This window comes from Megascapheus bottae, chromosome 2, assembly GCF_031878675.1.
Source record: "Megascapheus bottae isolate mThoBot1 chromosome 2, mThoBot2.hap1, whole genome shotgun sequence".
Lineage (NCBI taxonomy): Eukaryota > Metazoa > Chordata > Mammalia > Rodentia > Geomyidae > Megascapheus > Megascapheus bottae.
The window spans coordinates 723,526-738,746 of NC_143510.1; the positions used below are offsets into that span (position 1 = coordinate 723,526).

At 36.8% G+C, this 15,221-nt stretch overlaps 1 protein-coding gene across 8 annotated transcripts in view; it reads right to left on the bottom strand.

Annotated features, from left to right (window-relative positions):
* Positions 1-15,221, bottom strand: part of Ccdc91 (coiled-coil domain containing 91) — a 182,718-nt gene that overhangs the window by 50,084 nt on the left and 117,413 nt on the right. For all 8 annotated transcript variants that reach the window (XM_090319078.1, XM_090319123.1, XM_090319088.1 and 5 more), the window contains 3 exons: positions 7,231-7,323; positions 7,079-7,147; positions 4,063-4,239 (listed from right to left, as the gene is read on the bottom strand). In XM_090319078.1, coding sequence (XP_090175204.1) covers positions 4,063-4,239; positions 7,079-7,147; positions 7,231-7,323 — 339 coding nt within the window. The remainder of the gene's footprint in view (positions 1-4,062; positions 4,240-7,078; positions 7,148-7,230; positions 7,324-15,221) is intronic.

Genomic DNA, 15,221 nt, shown 5'->3' on the forward strand with positions numbered 1-15,221 from the left:
TAGGAAACATGAAAAAATACATTTTTAGAAAGTAACTGCCAACCCAAAATAATATATCCAGTAAAGTTATCTTACAATTTTGTTAGAGAAAGGAATAAAGACCTTCCAGAATATGAATAAACTAAAGGAGTTTGTGTCCACCAAATTTCCACTGGTAAATACTTAGGGGAATACAGAAAGACATGAGAACATGGGGAAGAACCTGAGGACTAGTAAACATATCAGAAATGAATAAAACTCAAAGGTGAAAACAGCAAAAGAACAAGCAACATTAGTGAAAAAAGAAATAAAACACAACAAAAATAACCAAAGAAATTACAATGAACAGTAAATACCTCTCAATCATAACCCAAATCTCTACTTGCCATTCAAAACACAGATTGGCTGAATAGATTAAAAAGCAGGATCCAACAATATGTCATCTACTAGAAACACATCTTACATGATCACAATAAAAACCCCTTATGCAACTAAGATATCCTAATAAAAATATTAAAAATAAAAAGAATACCAATGCTCCATATGGTATACCAAAAAAATTCAGAGATTACTATATGAAACTAGTATCACTTCCATGCCAAAAACCATGTGGGAATACAAGAAGAGGAAGCAAGGAAGGGAGGGTAGAAGAGAAAGAGCTCAATGAAACTGATAAGAATGGATACAAAAATTCTCAGTAGACTGGGCATAGTGGCTTACACCTGTAATCCTAGCTACTCAGGAGGCTGAGATGTGAGCATCACAGTTCAAAGACAACCTGGGGCAGGAAAGTCTGTGAAACACTTATTTCCAATTAACCACCAGAAAACTGGAAGTAATGCTGTGGCTCAAAGTGTTACAGCACTAGTCGAGTAATAAAGATCAGGGATAGTGCCCAAGCCTTGAGTTCAAGCCCCCAAACCAAAATAAATAAGTAAATAAATAAAAATTCTCAATAAAGTAGTTGCAAACACAAACCCACTGAAAATATACCATGATTAAGTTGGTTTTATTTAGAGATGCAAGGATGGTTTAATCACATGTCAATCAATAAACAGAGTCAAGGACAAAAAACACATGATAATCTCAACAGATACCATAGAAGTCTTTTTGTATCCTTGTCATCATAAAAGCTTTGAATAAATGAAATATAGCAAGATCATCTTTGAGCATAATTTTAAAAAACTATGTATGACAAGAGGTAAAACCAGAATTCCTTGATTTCTGATCCCTTTTGACATATAGATCCAAGAGCAGTGCATGAATAAATCCATTTATTTATTTAGTTATTTAGTTAGTTATTTTTCCAGTCCTGAACTGGGCTTGAACTCAGGACCTGGGCACTCTCCAGCTTCTTTTGCTCAAGGCTAGATCTACCACGTAGGCAATCACTCTACCACTAGACCACACTTCCAGCCTAAACAAACCCTCTTATTGAGAAACCCAGACATATAATAAGGAGTCCATTCACCAGGGTGAGTATAAGTCAAAGTCAAATCTGATCAGCTAAATTAGGATCTGACTATTCCCATAGTTCCTACTCTCTACTTCTCTGTGGGGGAAGGATACAGATTACATGCCTCTCTCATCTTTCTGGGAACTACCTTGGGTTCTGGTTTGTCTCAGTTGTCCTGTACAACTCCAGGAGCTGGTGTGCTCTAGATGCCTGAGGCCATAGTTAGCCTGTAGGCAATGCAAGAGGTGTACCTCTGCTTAGGGCAGAAGAGGGACTTCAAAATCAGAGAGCACAGCTTCCTGTTGGGGAAAGATCCAGATCACATGTCCTAGTGTTTCTACAAGGTACCTAAGGACTGGCTTCTATCTCCTTAGTCCAGAGCATTATACTCCAGAGTTTAATAAAGAAACATGACAAATTAGATGAGCATACAGGTGTTCAGAGGCTGTTAGAATCTCTGATCAGGCTGATTAGCAAAGCTCTTCTATAAAAGACTAGTCCAAGAGAACTGGGAGAGAGAGCTGGTTCTTCTAATACATAAATACAAACACCAAAAGTTAATAGGAAATAATATCCCAAACCAAAGGACAAGCATTTGAAAGCAACTTTAAGATAGATGATTTATCTAACAGAGAATTCAGAATATGTACAAATGGCCAACAGACATAGGAAAGAGGGCCTAACCTTCAGAAAAAAAAAAATGTAAATCTAAAGCACAAAGCACACTTCACATCTGTTAGGCTGGCTAAGGTCAACCTGAGCAAAAAGTTACCAAGAGCCCATCACAACAAATAGACTAGGATGGGGACATGTGCCGGTAATCACAGCTACTCAGAAAGTCTAGGTAGAAAGGGCATGGTCCAAGGACTGACACCAGCAAAAGGATGCAAGGCCCTATCTGAAAATAAATAAAACAAAATAGAGCTGGATTAGGGCTTTAAAGGTAGTAACTGCCTAGAGCAAGTGTGCCTCAAACTCTAGCACTCCTCCAGTACTCCAGGCCTGGGGCTTGAACTCTGGGTCTGGGCACAGTCCTTGAGCCTTTCAGTGCTCCAGGCTAGCCCTGACTAGGATGGGGGCATGTGCTACTCAGAAAGTCTAGGTAGAAAGAGCATGATCCACCTGAGCTACAGTGCCACTTCACTTCTGGCTTTTCTGTGTATGTGGTACTAAGGAATCGAACCCAGGGCTTCATTCATGCTAAGTAAACTATCATAAAGCCACCATTTCAGTCCAAAATAAATTTTTTAAAAAGGAAGAATTTGTGAAGGCATGGAGAACAACAAGGCTGGCACCGCACCTCGTCGGCCACAGCTTCACTTCCAGCTTGTTGGTGGTCAACTGGAGAAAACCATCTAGTGAACTCTCCTGCCTGGCCTGACTTTGAAACACCGTCCTCAGATCTCAGCCTCCTGAGTGGCTAGGATTACAGGCGTGAGCCACCATACCCAGCCTGGCTGGTAACTTTGACGTTTCATATTTGCTTCAGGGAATATTTATTCAAGCATTTCTGCCTATACAAATATTAAAATTCAAGGAAAATAGAGCTTTGTAAATTCAACTGTGAAAAACAAAAAGAGGTTAGGTTTTTAATTGCCCACATAATGTGATAACTTCTCCAAACAACTAACTTATAACCTAACAAAATAAATGTTAGGAAGCCAAAACATGTGTTGTTCTGGGAAAAGGGATGAAGCCAAGGGGAGAGGGGAAGAATAGGTGACTACAGTCATAATATACAGATGTGAAAATGGAACCAGGTTAACTTGAGGGGAGGGGAGGAGCTGGGAGATGGGAGGAATCATAGAACAGTGACCACTGAGCAACACGCCTTTATTCATGAAACTGACAGGTTGAATTGTAACCCCTTTGTACAACTTCTTAAAGGTAACTGAAATATTATTTTTAAATGCTTTTGCACATAAGACATGCCTGCTGATCTTCGTGTCCTTTTATGGGACCAAAGGAAGAATTTATGAGGCTTTATTAACTGTTGCTACCAATGAAAGGCACATAGACACACACTATTTCTCTATGCAAATATATAAACATTTTATTGACTGTGTGTCTGTATGATAGTAAAGAGAGATGGAGGGGAGACAGAGAGAAAAGGAGGTAGAAGAAAGGAGGAAAGTAGGCAAGAAGAACTAGAGAAAAGGAGAAAAAGGAGTCGGGTGGGAGGAAAGGGAGGGAAGATGAAAGGAGGGGTGAGAAGAGGGGAGAGGAAGGAGGGGGATCAAAGGAGAGGAGGAAGGAGATATTAAGAAAGAGGGGGAAGGGAGGGAAAGAGGGGAGGAGAAGAAGAAATGGGAGAGAGGGAGAGAGAAAAGGAGCAGGGAGAGGGGAGAGGAGCAAGCAGAGGAGAAAGGGAGGGAAGAGGGAGAGTGAAACCATGAGACTTAATATACATAGTATGACTAAATGTAACTGTGAGTTCTGACATTTTTGAACATAAAGGTGTTATCAAATTTTGAGTATCAGAGAGAGAGAGGACAGCAAAATATTGTTAGTTTGAAAGGTAATAGGAAAAAGAATATTTTGTCAACTAAGGCAATTTCAAGTAAGACATACTAAGAATAAAGGAAGCTTACCTCATGGAGAGAAGTGTTTAAAAAGTCCTAGCTTACCTGGCTTATCTTCCTTTGCTCTTGCAGTGCAGTCTGAATTGCCTGAGACACTTTCTCCTGATCTCGTGCATGTTCTGTCTTCCATAAATCCCTTTCTTCAGCATGGATTTTTTCCAAGTTTTTTCTTTCTTCTTCCACAGCTTTCATAACAATATCCTTCACTGCATCCTTCTCAAGCTTAAAACAAATAATGAATAAAGCAATCATAGCTGAAAGACTGGACAATGTGGTTAAGCTAGAATACAGAGAATGAGACACTATACAATCTAGTACTACTTGTAAACACATTGAACAATTGCATAAAATACTTTCTTAATATGAATATTCATACTTATCTGGCATTCCTATACTCCAAGTAAACTGAGCTTTGCCTAAGGTTGTGGGTTTCAAACCACAAGATCTTTGGATCTCTTTACAATCTTAAAAATTATTGAGTATATCAAGGAGTCCTTGTTTGTGTTTTATATGTGTGTGTAAACCACATATATGTATATTTATATATGACGTATATACCATGTAAATAATAGCATTATATACATAATACAGTATGTATAATTAATGTGTACATATGTCATATATACTATGTGAAAATGTGTATTATATGCACATATATGATTATCCACACATGATTATAAATATTAGTAATTACTCAACTAGTTAATTTTAGTAACAAGTTATATTTAATAGTAATACTCAAGTAAAAATTAAAATTATCCACTAATTTATTTAAAATTAATAACATTAAACCTATTATATATTAACAAAATATACATTTAATGAAAATAATTATGGCTTCCCAAACTTAAAAAGTGAGAGGGCATTCTTATATGTTTGTAAACCTTTTTAGTATTTGACTTAATAAAACAGCTAGATTTTTATACCTGCTAGATTTTTATATTAACTAAGTAATAACCTTTGTTTTGGTTAAAGTGTAGCATGAAAATCCAGCCTCACTAAAAATGTAGTCACTTTAAAAGATTAGCTATGATAAGGAAAATTATGTCAAAATTTTCTACATTCTGTTACAATTCTTTTTTTTTTTTTTTAATTTTACTATGGTTTCAAATCAGGACCTTGTACCCCAGCAGCTTTTTTTGGGCAAGGCTGTCACTCTATCATTGTTGTCATGCTTCTAGGTCAGATTTTTTGTTGGTAAATTGAAGATAAGATTCTTAACTTTTCAGCCTCAGCTGTCTTTGAACTGCAGTTCTCAGATCTGAGTAGCTAGGATTTATAGGCAGGAATCTTGGCCTTTGGCATATTGTAATTCTTGCTTGCAGTCTGAATGAGTATTTATTGATATGTAAATCATTTGTTTGGAAAATTTACTCATTTGCACATATTCAAATGTTGGCATATTTTATTTATATCATACACAAAATCACCTTTGTTAATATTTTCATCAATCTCAGCAGAACACTTTACTGAAAAGCAAGAAATAAACATTTTTATATTTTAAATTTTGCAAACAAAATTTCTAAGAATGCTGCTTTTTGTTTATGTTTTTGTTTTTCCTTTTGGTGCTAGTAGTTGGGTTAGAATTCAAGGCCTCTTGCCCTTGCTTTTTTTTTTTTTTTGCTCAAAGCTAATATTCTACCACGAGTCACATCTCTACTTTCTGTTTCTGCTGGACTGTCAGAGATAAGAGTCTCTGCCTATAATAGCTTCTAACTGTAATCCTCAGATCTCAGACTTCCAAGTAGATGGGATGACAGCTGTGAACTACCAGCACCCAGCTCTTTCAAACTATTTTCTTTTCTTTTCTCCTCCCCTTTCTCCCCTTTCCTCCTCTTCCTCCTCCTCCCCCTCCTCCTCCTCTTTTTACCTGTGCCCAATTCTTGAATCTGTACTCTGGGAATTTACAGCCTGACCTTTACCTATGACACTCACACCAGACATGTAAGTTGAGTTCAGCTTGCATCCACTTTAGCGTCTATTTCCTTCATTTCCAAGCTATAACTATGAATCTGTTTTTACCAAAACTATATCTAGCCTGGATATCCAGTGTACTTTGTTTCAATCTACTAATTCTTTTCCTGCTTCTAATATGGGTTAACTTCAATTTCCCTAAAATTAGTGTCAACTACCATTTCTGGCACACCCTTGCTAAGAAGTTTCAATGTGTCTTCCTTACAAAAGGAAATCAATTTCAAACTGGTTCAGAATACTAGCTACTTTTAAGGCTTTCAAAAGCAGTTTGTTGCTTAAAATTTTTTATTATGTAGACATATTGCTTTCATAATTAATTCTTCCCTTGTTAGTATATGTTTTTTTTTGTTGTTTTTTTTTTTTTTTTGCCAGTCCTGGGCTTGAGCTCAGGGCCTGAGCACTGTCCTTGGACTTTCTCAAGGCTAGCACTCTACCACTTGAGCCTCAGCACCACTTCCGGCTTTTTGCTATGTATGTGGGGCACCGAGAATCGAACCCAGGTCTTTGTGCATGCTAGGCAAACACTCTACCACTAGGCCAAACTCCCAGCCCCAGTATATGAATATTTTCACTAAATTCTTTGAGACAAAATCATACTAATATCAGCAAAGTGATAGATACATGTTTACTAACAAGCTTTTCCTCAATACTTATTGGTTAAATATACTTTTAAATCAAACACAAAAGTTAGTGTGAAAGGCAAATTTGTTGATATGTTTACCTTTTGTATTTCTGAATGCATTACTTAGATGATTTGTTTTAAACTTAGCTTTAAAGACCTCTTTTCCTGGTATACACATAGACCTATGGTGAGACCTATTAAATACTGGCTGAGTATTAGTGTCAAAGCATATATTAATTAATCTACATTAAGTAGATTAGTAATCAATCTACATTCTAAAAAATTCAAAATCTTATACAATTGGAATTTAATAAGAACCTGAATATTATATCCTATGTTTGAGAAATCAGGAAAAACTTTTGTTTTTATCCCAAAATAAAACAGTAGATTGACCATACTGTACCACTGGGGAATTTCATTTTTAATTCAACTTACAAAGCAAGCCAATACTAGAAGTGGAAATACCTTTGCAGCAGATTCCAATGTTTCTTTATTTTTTTGTCTTTCTTCCTCCAAACATTTTTCTAATATTTCCTGAAAATGATAAGATATTAATAAATTATTTGAGATAAGAGAACACATGCTTTCTGTGCTCAGAGCTCACTTAAAAACATTACCTTCTGTTCTTGAGATTGCTGAACCAAAGCTTCCTTTATTTTCTCTCTTAACAGTTCCTTCTCTGTGTCTAGCATCTCCAGAAGCCTTTGATGCTGCAAGGAAACACAATGGCATGATTACTATGGTTCTGAAACAAAATCTGTCAGTAGGAGGTGAGATGATAGGATTTATTTGCCCAAAAGGGAACATTAAAGTAGTTACTGAAGGAAACAATGGGAAGTATGGTAAAAACCAAGGCACATGGAGCAAAAACTCTCAAGTTCCTAGTTCTTTTTTTTTTTAGCTTAAGTATTTTATTTGTTTGCAACTAAATTTGTTAACACTATATAATAAAAATGTACAAAGAATAATGTTGCAGTTTTTGGTTAGACTTAAGTCAAAGACATTCATCAATAAGGAACTGTTGAATGTGAACATCCCAGAAATTTCTCTAAGCCATGTGATCAGAACAACTGTCTCTGAATATTACCTTACTTTGGCATACATTTGAAGCTCCTAGTTCTTTAATCATCCTATTTACACTGATTTCTGGTGTCTCAAACAAGACAAAGGGTCAAAATTAGAAAACAAGTCAGAAGGTGGTGAGATGTCTTTTTACATAAATTTGGAAAATATTCTCCATACAATTTTTCTTATTGGCTTGCCAAAACTGGACTTAGGAAAACATACTGTTTACTTGATGAAAAACCACAACCAGTTATCTGTGGGTCTCTAGTAAAGTATTGTTAAGGACACTGAAAGATAAGACTACTTTTTGCCTCAAGACTTTACCACAGTTTCATGAAAAAGAAAAAAAAAACCTATCTATAGAAATAAAGGAGTATCTTGTCATATGTAATAATAATGTACAGAGTTAGAAAGTTTACTTTCAATCAAATATGCTAATGAAAATACACATAAATTCAGAGAATTATGATTGACTAAGCTATTGGAGTTTGAATGGAGGTTCATAACAAAACAACTTTTCTATTTTATTTATACTTATTTATATTTTATTAATTTATATATTATATATGTATTATATTAAGTACAATAATATAATAATATATTGTATATAAGATATCATGTAATATAGTTATATAACATGTGGCATTGTGTTATATGTGATATAGTATAATATATTATCATAATATATAATATGTAACTAAATGCATTATATAATACATGTGAGTTATGTATAATTACAATACATGTATATGTTATGTACATATGTATGTATATAAAACACACACGCACACACACACATATATACATATATATATATATATATACATATATACATACATACATGGGGCGTGGTTGTACTGGGACTTGAATTCTCCCTTAGTTTTTTCACTCAAGGGGAGTGATCCAGAACTCAGGTGTAGTTTTTTGCTGGTTAACTGGAGATAAAGGTCTTATGGACTCTCTTCTCTAGACCTGTTTTAAACCTTAGTCCTTCAGCCTCCTGAGTAACTAGGATTACAGGTGTGGCCACCAGAGTCTGCCCAGCTTACTCTATCAATAGTTCCAATAAAAGGAGCCAGATGGTAGTCTGGTACCTGGTGATGCTCACAGACCTCCTGTTCCATTACTAAAGCCTCATACCTTTTCAGATTTAGGAAGTTCCTTTTGAACATGAAGTTAATCTGACATTCTACAGAGGTCTGTAAAACAGACCTCTGCCTGTGATACACTGATGTAACACACTGCTTAGGGAGGCTGTCTATATTGGGAGCAGTAAGCAGAGTTGAGATAATCTGTAATTCCTGTTTTAAATTAGAATGGTTTGGTTCTTTTCATCCTTTGTTTTTCAAAAGAGTAAAAAAAAAATCACATGAAAGATGTGGTTTTTCCTTAAAAACAAAGTTAAACTGGGATGCAAATCATGACATGATTCAATTCGGAGCAGTGATGGGTTCCATGTGCGCTGGCCAACGAATGAGTAGTCTGTGCGAGCCTAAGACAGTAGAGCTTTTCTTTTTTTGGTCCAGCATGGGGTTTGAACGCAGGGCCTAGGCACTGTCCTTGAAGGTTGTTTTGTTTTGTTTTGTCTCCTCCCCACCACCAGGCTAGAACTTCCTGTTTTTGAGTGTGTAACTGGAAATAAAAGACTTTTCTGCCCAAGCTGGTTTCAAACCATGATCCTCAGATTTAGCCTCCTGAATACAAGTATGAGCCACAGGCACTCAGCTAGACGTAGAATTTTGTATTTCATGCAGTTAGAGGTAGATGGATACAGAATTTCACAGTATCAGAAATTATATGCCTAATTAATCTGTAACACTCTCATGAGAAAATATGCAAAGATACCATACCAGACAAATACCTGAATCTAAAGGTGATAAATATCATCCTCAAACGGCATAAAAATACTCAATTTAGGCTTAAATGGGCTAAATAAAACACTAATAGAAAAAATAATTATTGGAATTTTAAAGACACTACTATTTTCATAGTAATAGTTAATGGTGTGTGTGTGTTAGTAATTCTTGAACTTGAACTTAGGGCCTATGTACTGGCCCTTAGTTTTTTGCTCAAGGCTGGTGCTCTACCTCTCTTGAGCCACATTTTCACTCCAGGCCTTTTTCTGGTTAACTGGAGATAAGAATCAAAAGACTTTTCTGTCCAGGCTGGCTTTAGTCTGGGCGTGAGTTACCCATGCCCAGCTAATAAGATACTTAAAGAGATGATATATCATAAATAAAAAGCATAAGGGAAGCTGAGTGCCAGTGATCACGCCTATAGTCCTAGCTACTCAGGAGGCTGAGATCTGAGGATTATGTTAGAAGCCAGCTTGAGCAGGAAAGTCCATGAGACACTATTTCCAATTAGTAGGCAAGAGGGAAAGTGGAGCTGAGGCTCAAGTAGCACACATACACATGTAATTGCACACAGACATACACACATAAGTACTGGGAATCGAATATGCATACCACCACAGACGAAATACAAAAACAAAATGGCTTCTGTGTGCCCTTCCTTCCTTTATTGGAGAGGAGGTGGGTGAGAGCAAGAATGGCAGCTCAACTATTTTTTTATTAAAGAATTTATTAACATTGATTTTTACATATTTCAAATGACATGTTTAACAAACAAGTATTCAGGAAGGGAATCTATATACAATCACTGGCACTTAGATTTTGGAACGTAATTAAAATTAGGCTGAGGGTTTATATGTCATATATACATATTAATCTATGTGATGAAACATTATGTCTATAGAGTCATAAATTTTTATGTCTATGTTGTTGTGTTTATATCCAGTACCATGTCCACAGCATTGGGTAAGCAAATATTAAGTCCTCGCTCTTGTACTGTTTGGATCTAATATCCACATATTAAGGATACCATGTGCCTTTTGTTCCTTTGGTCTTGACTTGTCTCACTCAACATGATTCGCTCTAGATTCATCCACACTTCCCTGCAAATGCCATTACTTTATATTGTCTGTTGGCTATGTAGAATTCCATTGTGTGTGTGTGTGTGTATCACATTTTCTGTATCCATCCATCTGCAGTAGGGCATCTGGATTGTTTCCATTGCCTGGCTATTGTGAATAGGGCAAAGATGAACATAGCTGAGCAGGTGTCCTTATCATATCTTGGTTATGATGTTTAGGATAGATACCCAGGAATGGTATTGCAGGGAAGTTCAATTTTCAGTTCTTTAAGAAACCTCCACACTGCTTTCCAGAGTGGCTGAACTAGCTTACAATCCCACCAGCAGTGCAGTAGGCTTCTTTTTTTCTCCACAACCCCACCAGCATCTGTCCATTGTCTGAGTTCAAAATTTTGGCCATTCTTGTTGGGGTAAGGAGGTATCTTATTTGCAGTTACTTTATGACCATGGATGATGAACATTTCTCATATGCTTTTCTGCCATCTTAACCTCTTCTTTTGATAAGTCTTAGTTTCTTTGCCCATTTAGTGAATAGTTTGTTGGATTTGGGGGGGATTAGTTTCTTGAGTTCCCTGTAGATACTGGATATTAAGCATTTGTCTGATGTATTATTGGTAAATATCTTTTCCCAGTTGATTGGCTGTCTCTCTACTTTAGTGACTATGCTTTTATTTGTGCAGAAACTTTTTATTTTTAGGTAGTCCCATTTATCGAGTCTCCCTCCAATCTGTTGTGACCCTGGGATTCTGTTCAGGAATCTTTTGCCTGTGCCTATGAGTTCCAGGGTCTCTCCAACTCTTATTGTGTAGCAATTTCAAGATTTCTGTTGTGACATTGAGGTCTTTGATCCATTTTGAGTTAATACTTGTGCATGGCAAAAGGCTAGGGTCAATTTTTAATTTTCTGCATGTGGCTGCCCGGTTTTGCCAGCATCAATAATTGAATAGGCTATGTTTCTTCCACTGTATATCTTTGGATCCTTTGTCAAATACAAGTTGACTATAGGTATATGGTTCTATTTCTGGGTCTTCTATTCTGTTCCACTGATCTTCTGGTCTATTTTTGTGCCAATACCATGCTGTTTTTGTTATTATGGCTCTATAGTAGAGTTTGAAGTCTGGTATTGTAATACCACCAGCACTGCTCTTTTTGCCTAGAATTGTTTTGGCTATTCTGGGTCTTTTCTTGTTCCATATGAAACTTTGGATTGTATCTTCTATTTCAGTAAAGAATGTCTTTGGGATTTTGATGGGGATTGCATTGAATTTGTATATCAATTTTGGCAGTATGGCCATTTTCACTATATTGGTTCTTCCTACCCATGAGCATGGGATGTCTTTCCATTTCCTAGTGTCCTCTTTAATTTCTTTCATTAGGCTTTTATAGTTTTCATTAGTATTTTATTCTTTTGGGGATCACTTTCTTGATTTGGCCTTCTGTTTGCGTATTGTTGGTGTACAAGAAGGCTACTGACTTCTGAAGGTTAATTTTGTATCCTGCCACTTTGCTAAAGTGGTTTATTAATTCTAGGAGTTTGGGAATGGAGCTTATTGGGTCACTCAGGTAGAGGATCATGTCATCTGCGAACAGATTTCTTCTTTCTCTATGTGGATCCCTTTGATGTCCTTTTCTTGCCTTATTGCTCTGGCTAAGGGTTCCAGCACTATATTGAAGAGAAATGGAGAGAGTGGGTATCCTTGTCTAGTTCCTGATTTTAAGGTAAATGGTTCCAATCTTTCTCCACTTAGTATAATACTGACTGTAGGTTTGTCATGTATGGCTTTAATTATTTTAAGGACTGTACCTCTTATTCCTATTTTTTCTAGTGCTTTCAACATGAATGGATGTTGTATTTTGTCAAATGCCTTCTCTGCGTCCAGAGAAATTCTATATGATTCTTATACTTAGCTCTATTGATACGATGTATTACATTAATTGATTTGTGAATGTTAAACCAGCCTTGCATCTGTGGGATGAAGCTTACTTGATCATAATGTATAAGGAAACTCCACTAGGGACTTGTGCCTTTCCCACTGCTAGGGGTGCATTCGCTACAATGTTTCCTGTCTGCACCTGGTGAGTGACTCCTGCCTGCAGACCTCTTTTTCTGTCTCCTTTAACCCACCCCTTACACCTTTGCTGTGTCCCCTAAGTTCCTTTGTGATGTCTCTTGTCATTACATTCAAGGAAGTTTTGAATTTCTTTTCTGGTCTGATCTGTAACCCAGGTGTTATTCAGAAGTGTGTTGTTCCACTTCCAGGTGTTTGAATGTTTTTTGACTTTTACTGCATTGTTCAGAATTAGTCTGACTCAACTGTGGTCAGATAGAATGCATGGGATTCTATCAGTCCTCTTGTATCTGCTTAACTTTTCTGTATGAACTCTTATATGATCTATTTTGGAGTGTGTTCCATGTGCTGCTGAGAAAAATGTGCAAAGTTTCGCCATTGGCTGGAAGACTCTGTGTATATCTGTTAAGCCCAGCTGGGCTATGGTGGCTTAACTCACCATTTTTGACTTAGAGTTATACATTACTTAAAAATACTTTAATTGTATCTATCAGCTTCTTTTTTTCTAGATACTGTGTACAGGATCTGCATTGAGAGCTTTCATAAATATGAAAGGATTAACAACCCAAATTTAACCTTTTTAAAACTGGTTATAAAAAGCACAAATTTGTTAAGATCCATGGGACTAGCAAATAGTTGACACTGCATCTCAGGAATGGCAGAATACAAAATCCACGGATTTTTTTGGGGGGTGGGGCAGTTTTGTGGTGGAACTGAGAACCTCATTTTTGTTATGCACACGCTCTTCCACTTGAGCCACACCTCTAGCAACTTGCTGCATTGTTATTTCAAAGATAGGGTCTCTCACTTCATACCCAAGCAGGTCTGCGCTGGGATCCCTGTCCCCTGTCCCTGGGGATGACAGGCACCCACCACTGTGTCCAGTACTGTGCTCCCTGAGACGGGAAGACAGCAGCTATGTGCCATCATGCACAGCCGTTAGCTGGAATGGCCTCTAGAGATCTCTTTGTCCAGGCTGGCCTTAAACCATATGCTGCTTCCCTAAGTAGAGGATTACAGCCCTGACCCACTGTGCCTTGCTCAAAAATCCTTGAGAAAATCTATAGACAGGCATCAATTACTAGGCGCTGTTTGATTGACGTGAGGCTCATTCACACACTCACACTATTTTTCTGTCTTTATGGTTAGTAAAACCAATCTGCTAGAGCTATACTGCGGTCATGGGGTGCTGGCATCTGGGGAATCTCCTCAGGGAACAGTTACAGTCGTGACAAGAATGCAAAAGTAAAAGGGACAGAAGAAGTTGTCATACTTGGCAGCCATCCTTTAAAAGCTTCTTTTAGAGAGCTGAGGCTCATCCACTAGAACTTCAGTGCCAGACAAATCATTTATTCATAAATCAGTGCATCAGCAGGTAACTTTTTCTTTTCAAAGATATACTTTTAAAGAAAGACATTTAAAAAATGTAATGTAATTATTATTGAGCTGTTATACAAAGGGGATACCATTTCACATTTCAGGTAATGTATACCAGAGATTTCTTTTAATGAAATAAAGCTACAATTATTAAAGAAAACTGTTCTTAAGCATTGTATATTTGTGTCAGTACAATAATTTAATTTAATTAAATTTACATTTGGGAGACATGGAACCAGTTTGAGTATGAAATTGAAGTTCTTTACTTACTGAATTAATTTCCACCTTCACTTCTCATTTATATTTAAGGCCAGTAATGCCAAGCTATATGAGAATTTAATCAAGTATTGCATACAATCAGTTTGGTTATAAAGAAACATTAATTATAAGTTCCTTTTGGACAAATGGTAAAATTATGATAGTGAAATGTGTTTCTGAAAGTGGCTCATGCCTACAATTCTAGCTACTAAGGAGGTTGAAATCTGAAGATTTCAGAGCCAGCATGGGTAGGAAAGTCCATGAAGACTCATCTCCAATTAACCACCAGAAAACTAGTAGAGCTGAGACTCAAAGTGGTAGAGCTCTAGCACTGAGCAAAAAAGCTCAAAAATGGTGCCCAGGCCCTGAGATCAAGCACCATAACTCACACACACACATACATAAAAAGGAAATCATTTGCTGTGGTTCTGAATTAAAGGCCTCATAAGGAAATGTTCAGACATGTCTGTTATAGTAAAAATAGAAACAAAATTTTAAATGAGTGTTACTAAAATATGAAAGTCTGGCGTTTTTAATCCATACCAATGTTATTTTAGAGAAAATTAATACAACAATGGTCCAAACAGGGCTATAGTGCTATCACAGTGTACTTGAATCTAGAAGGAAGATCTGAGAAGAAAAGGAGTAGCTATTGCTTTTTTTAACTTCTTCAATTTTGTATGTGTGTGAACTGGGGCTTGAACTCAGGCCTCAGTGGTGTCCCTGAGCTTTCTCACTCAGGGATGGGTGCTCTACCACTTGAGCCATGGCTCTATTGTCTTTTTTTTCGTGGTTATTTGGGGATAAGTGTCACACTGATTTTCCAGCCTAGGCTGAATTCAAAACACAAGGATTCTCACTCATATCATAGCCTCCAGTGCAGCCAGGATTATAGGCATAAATTG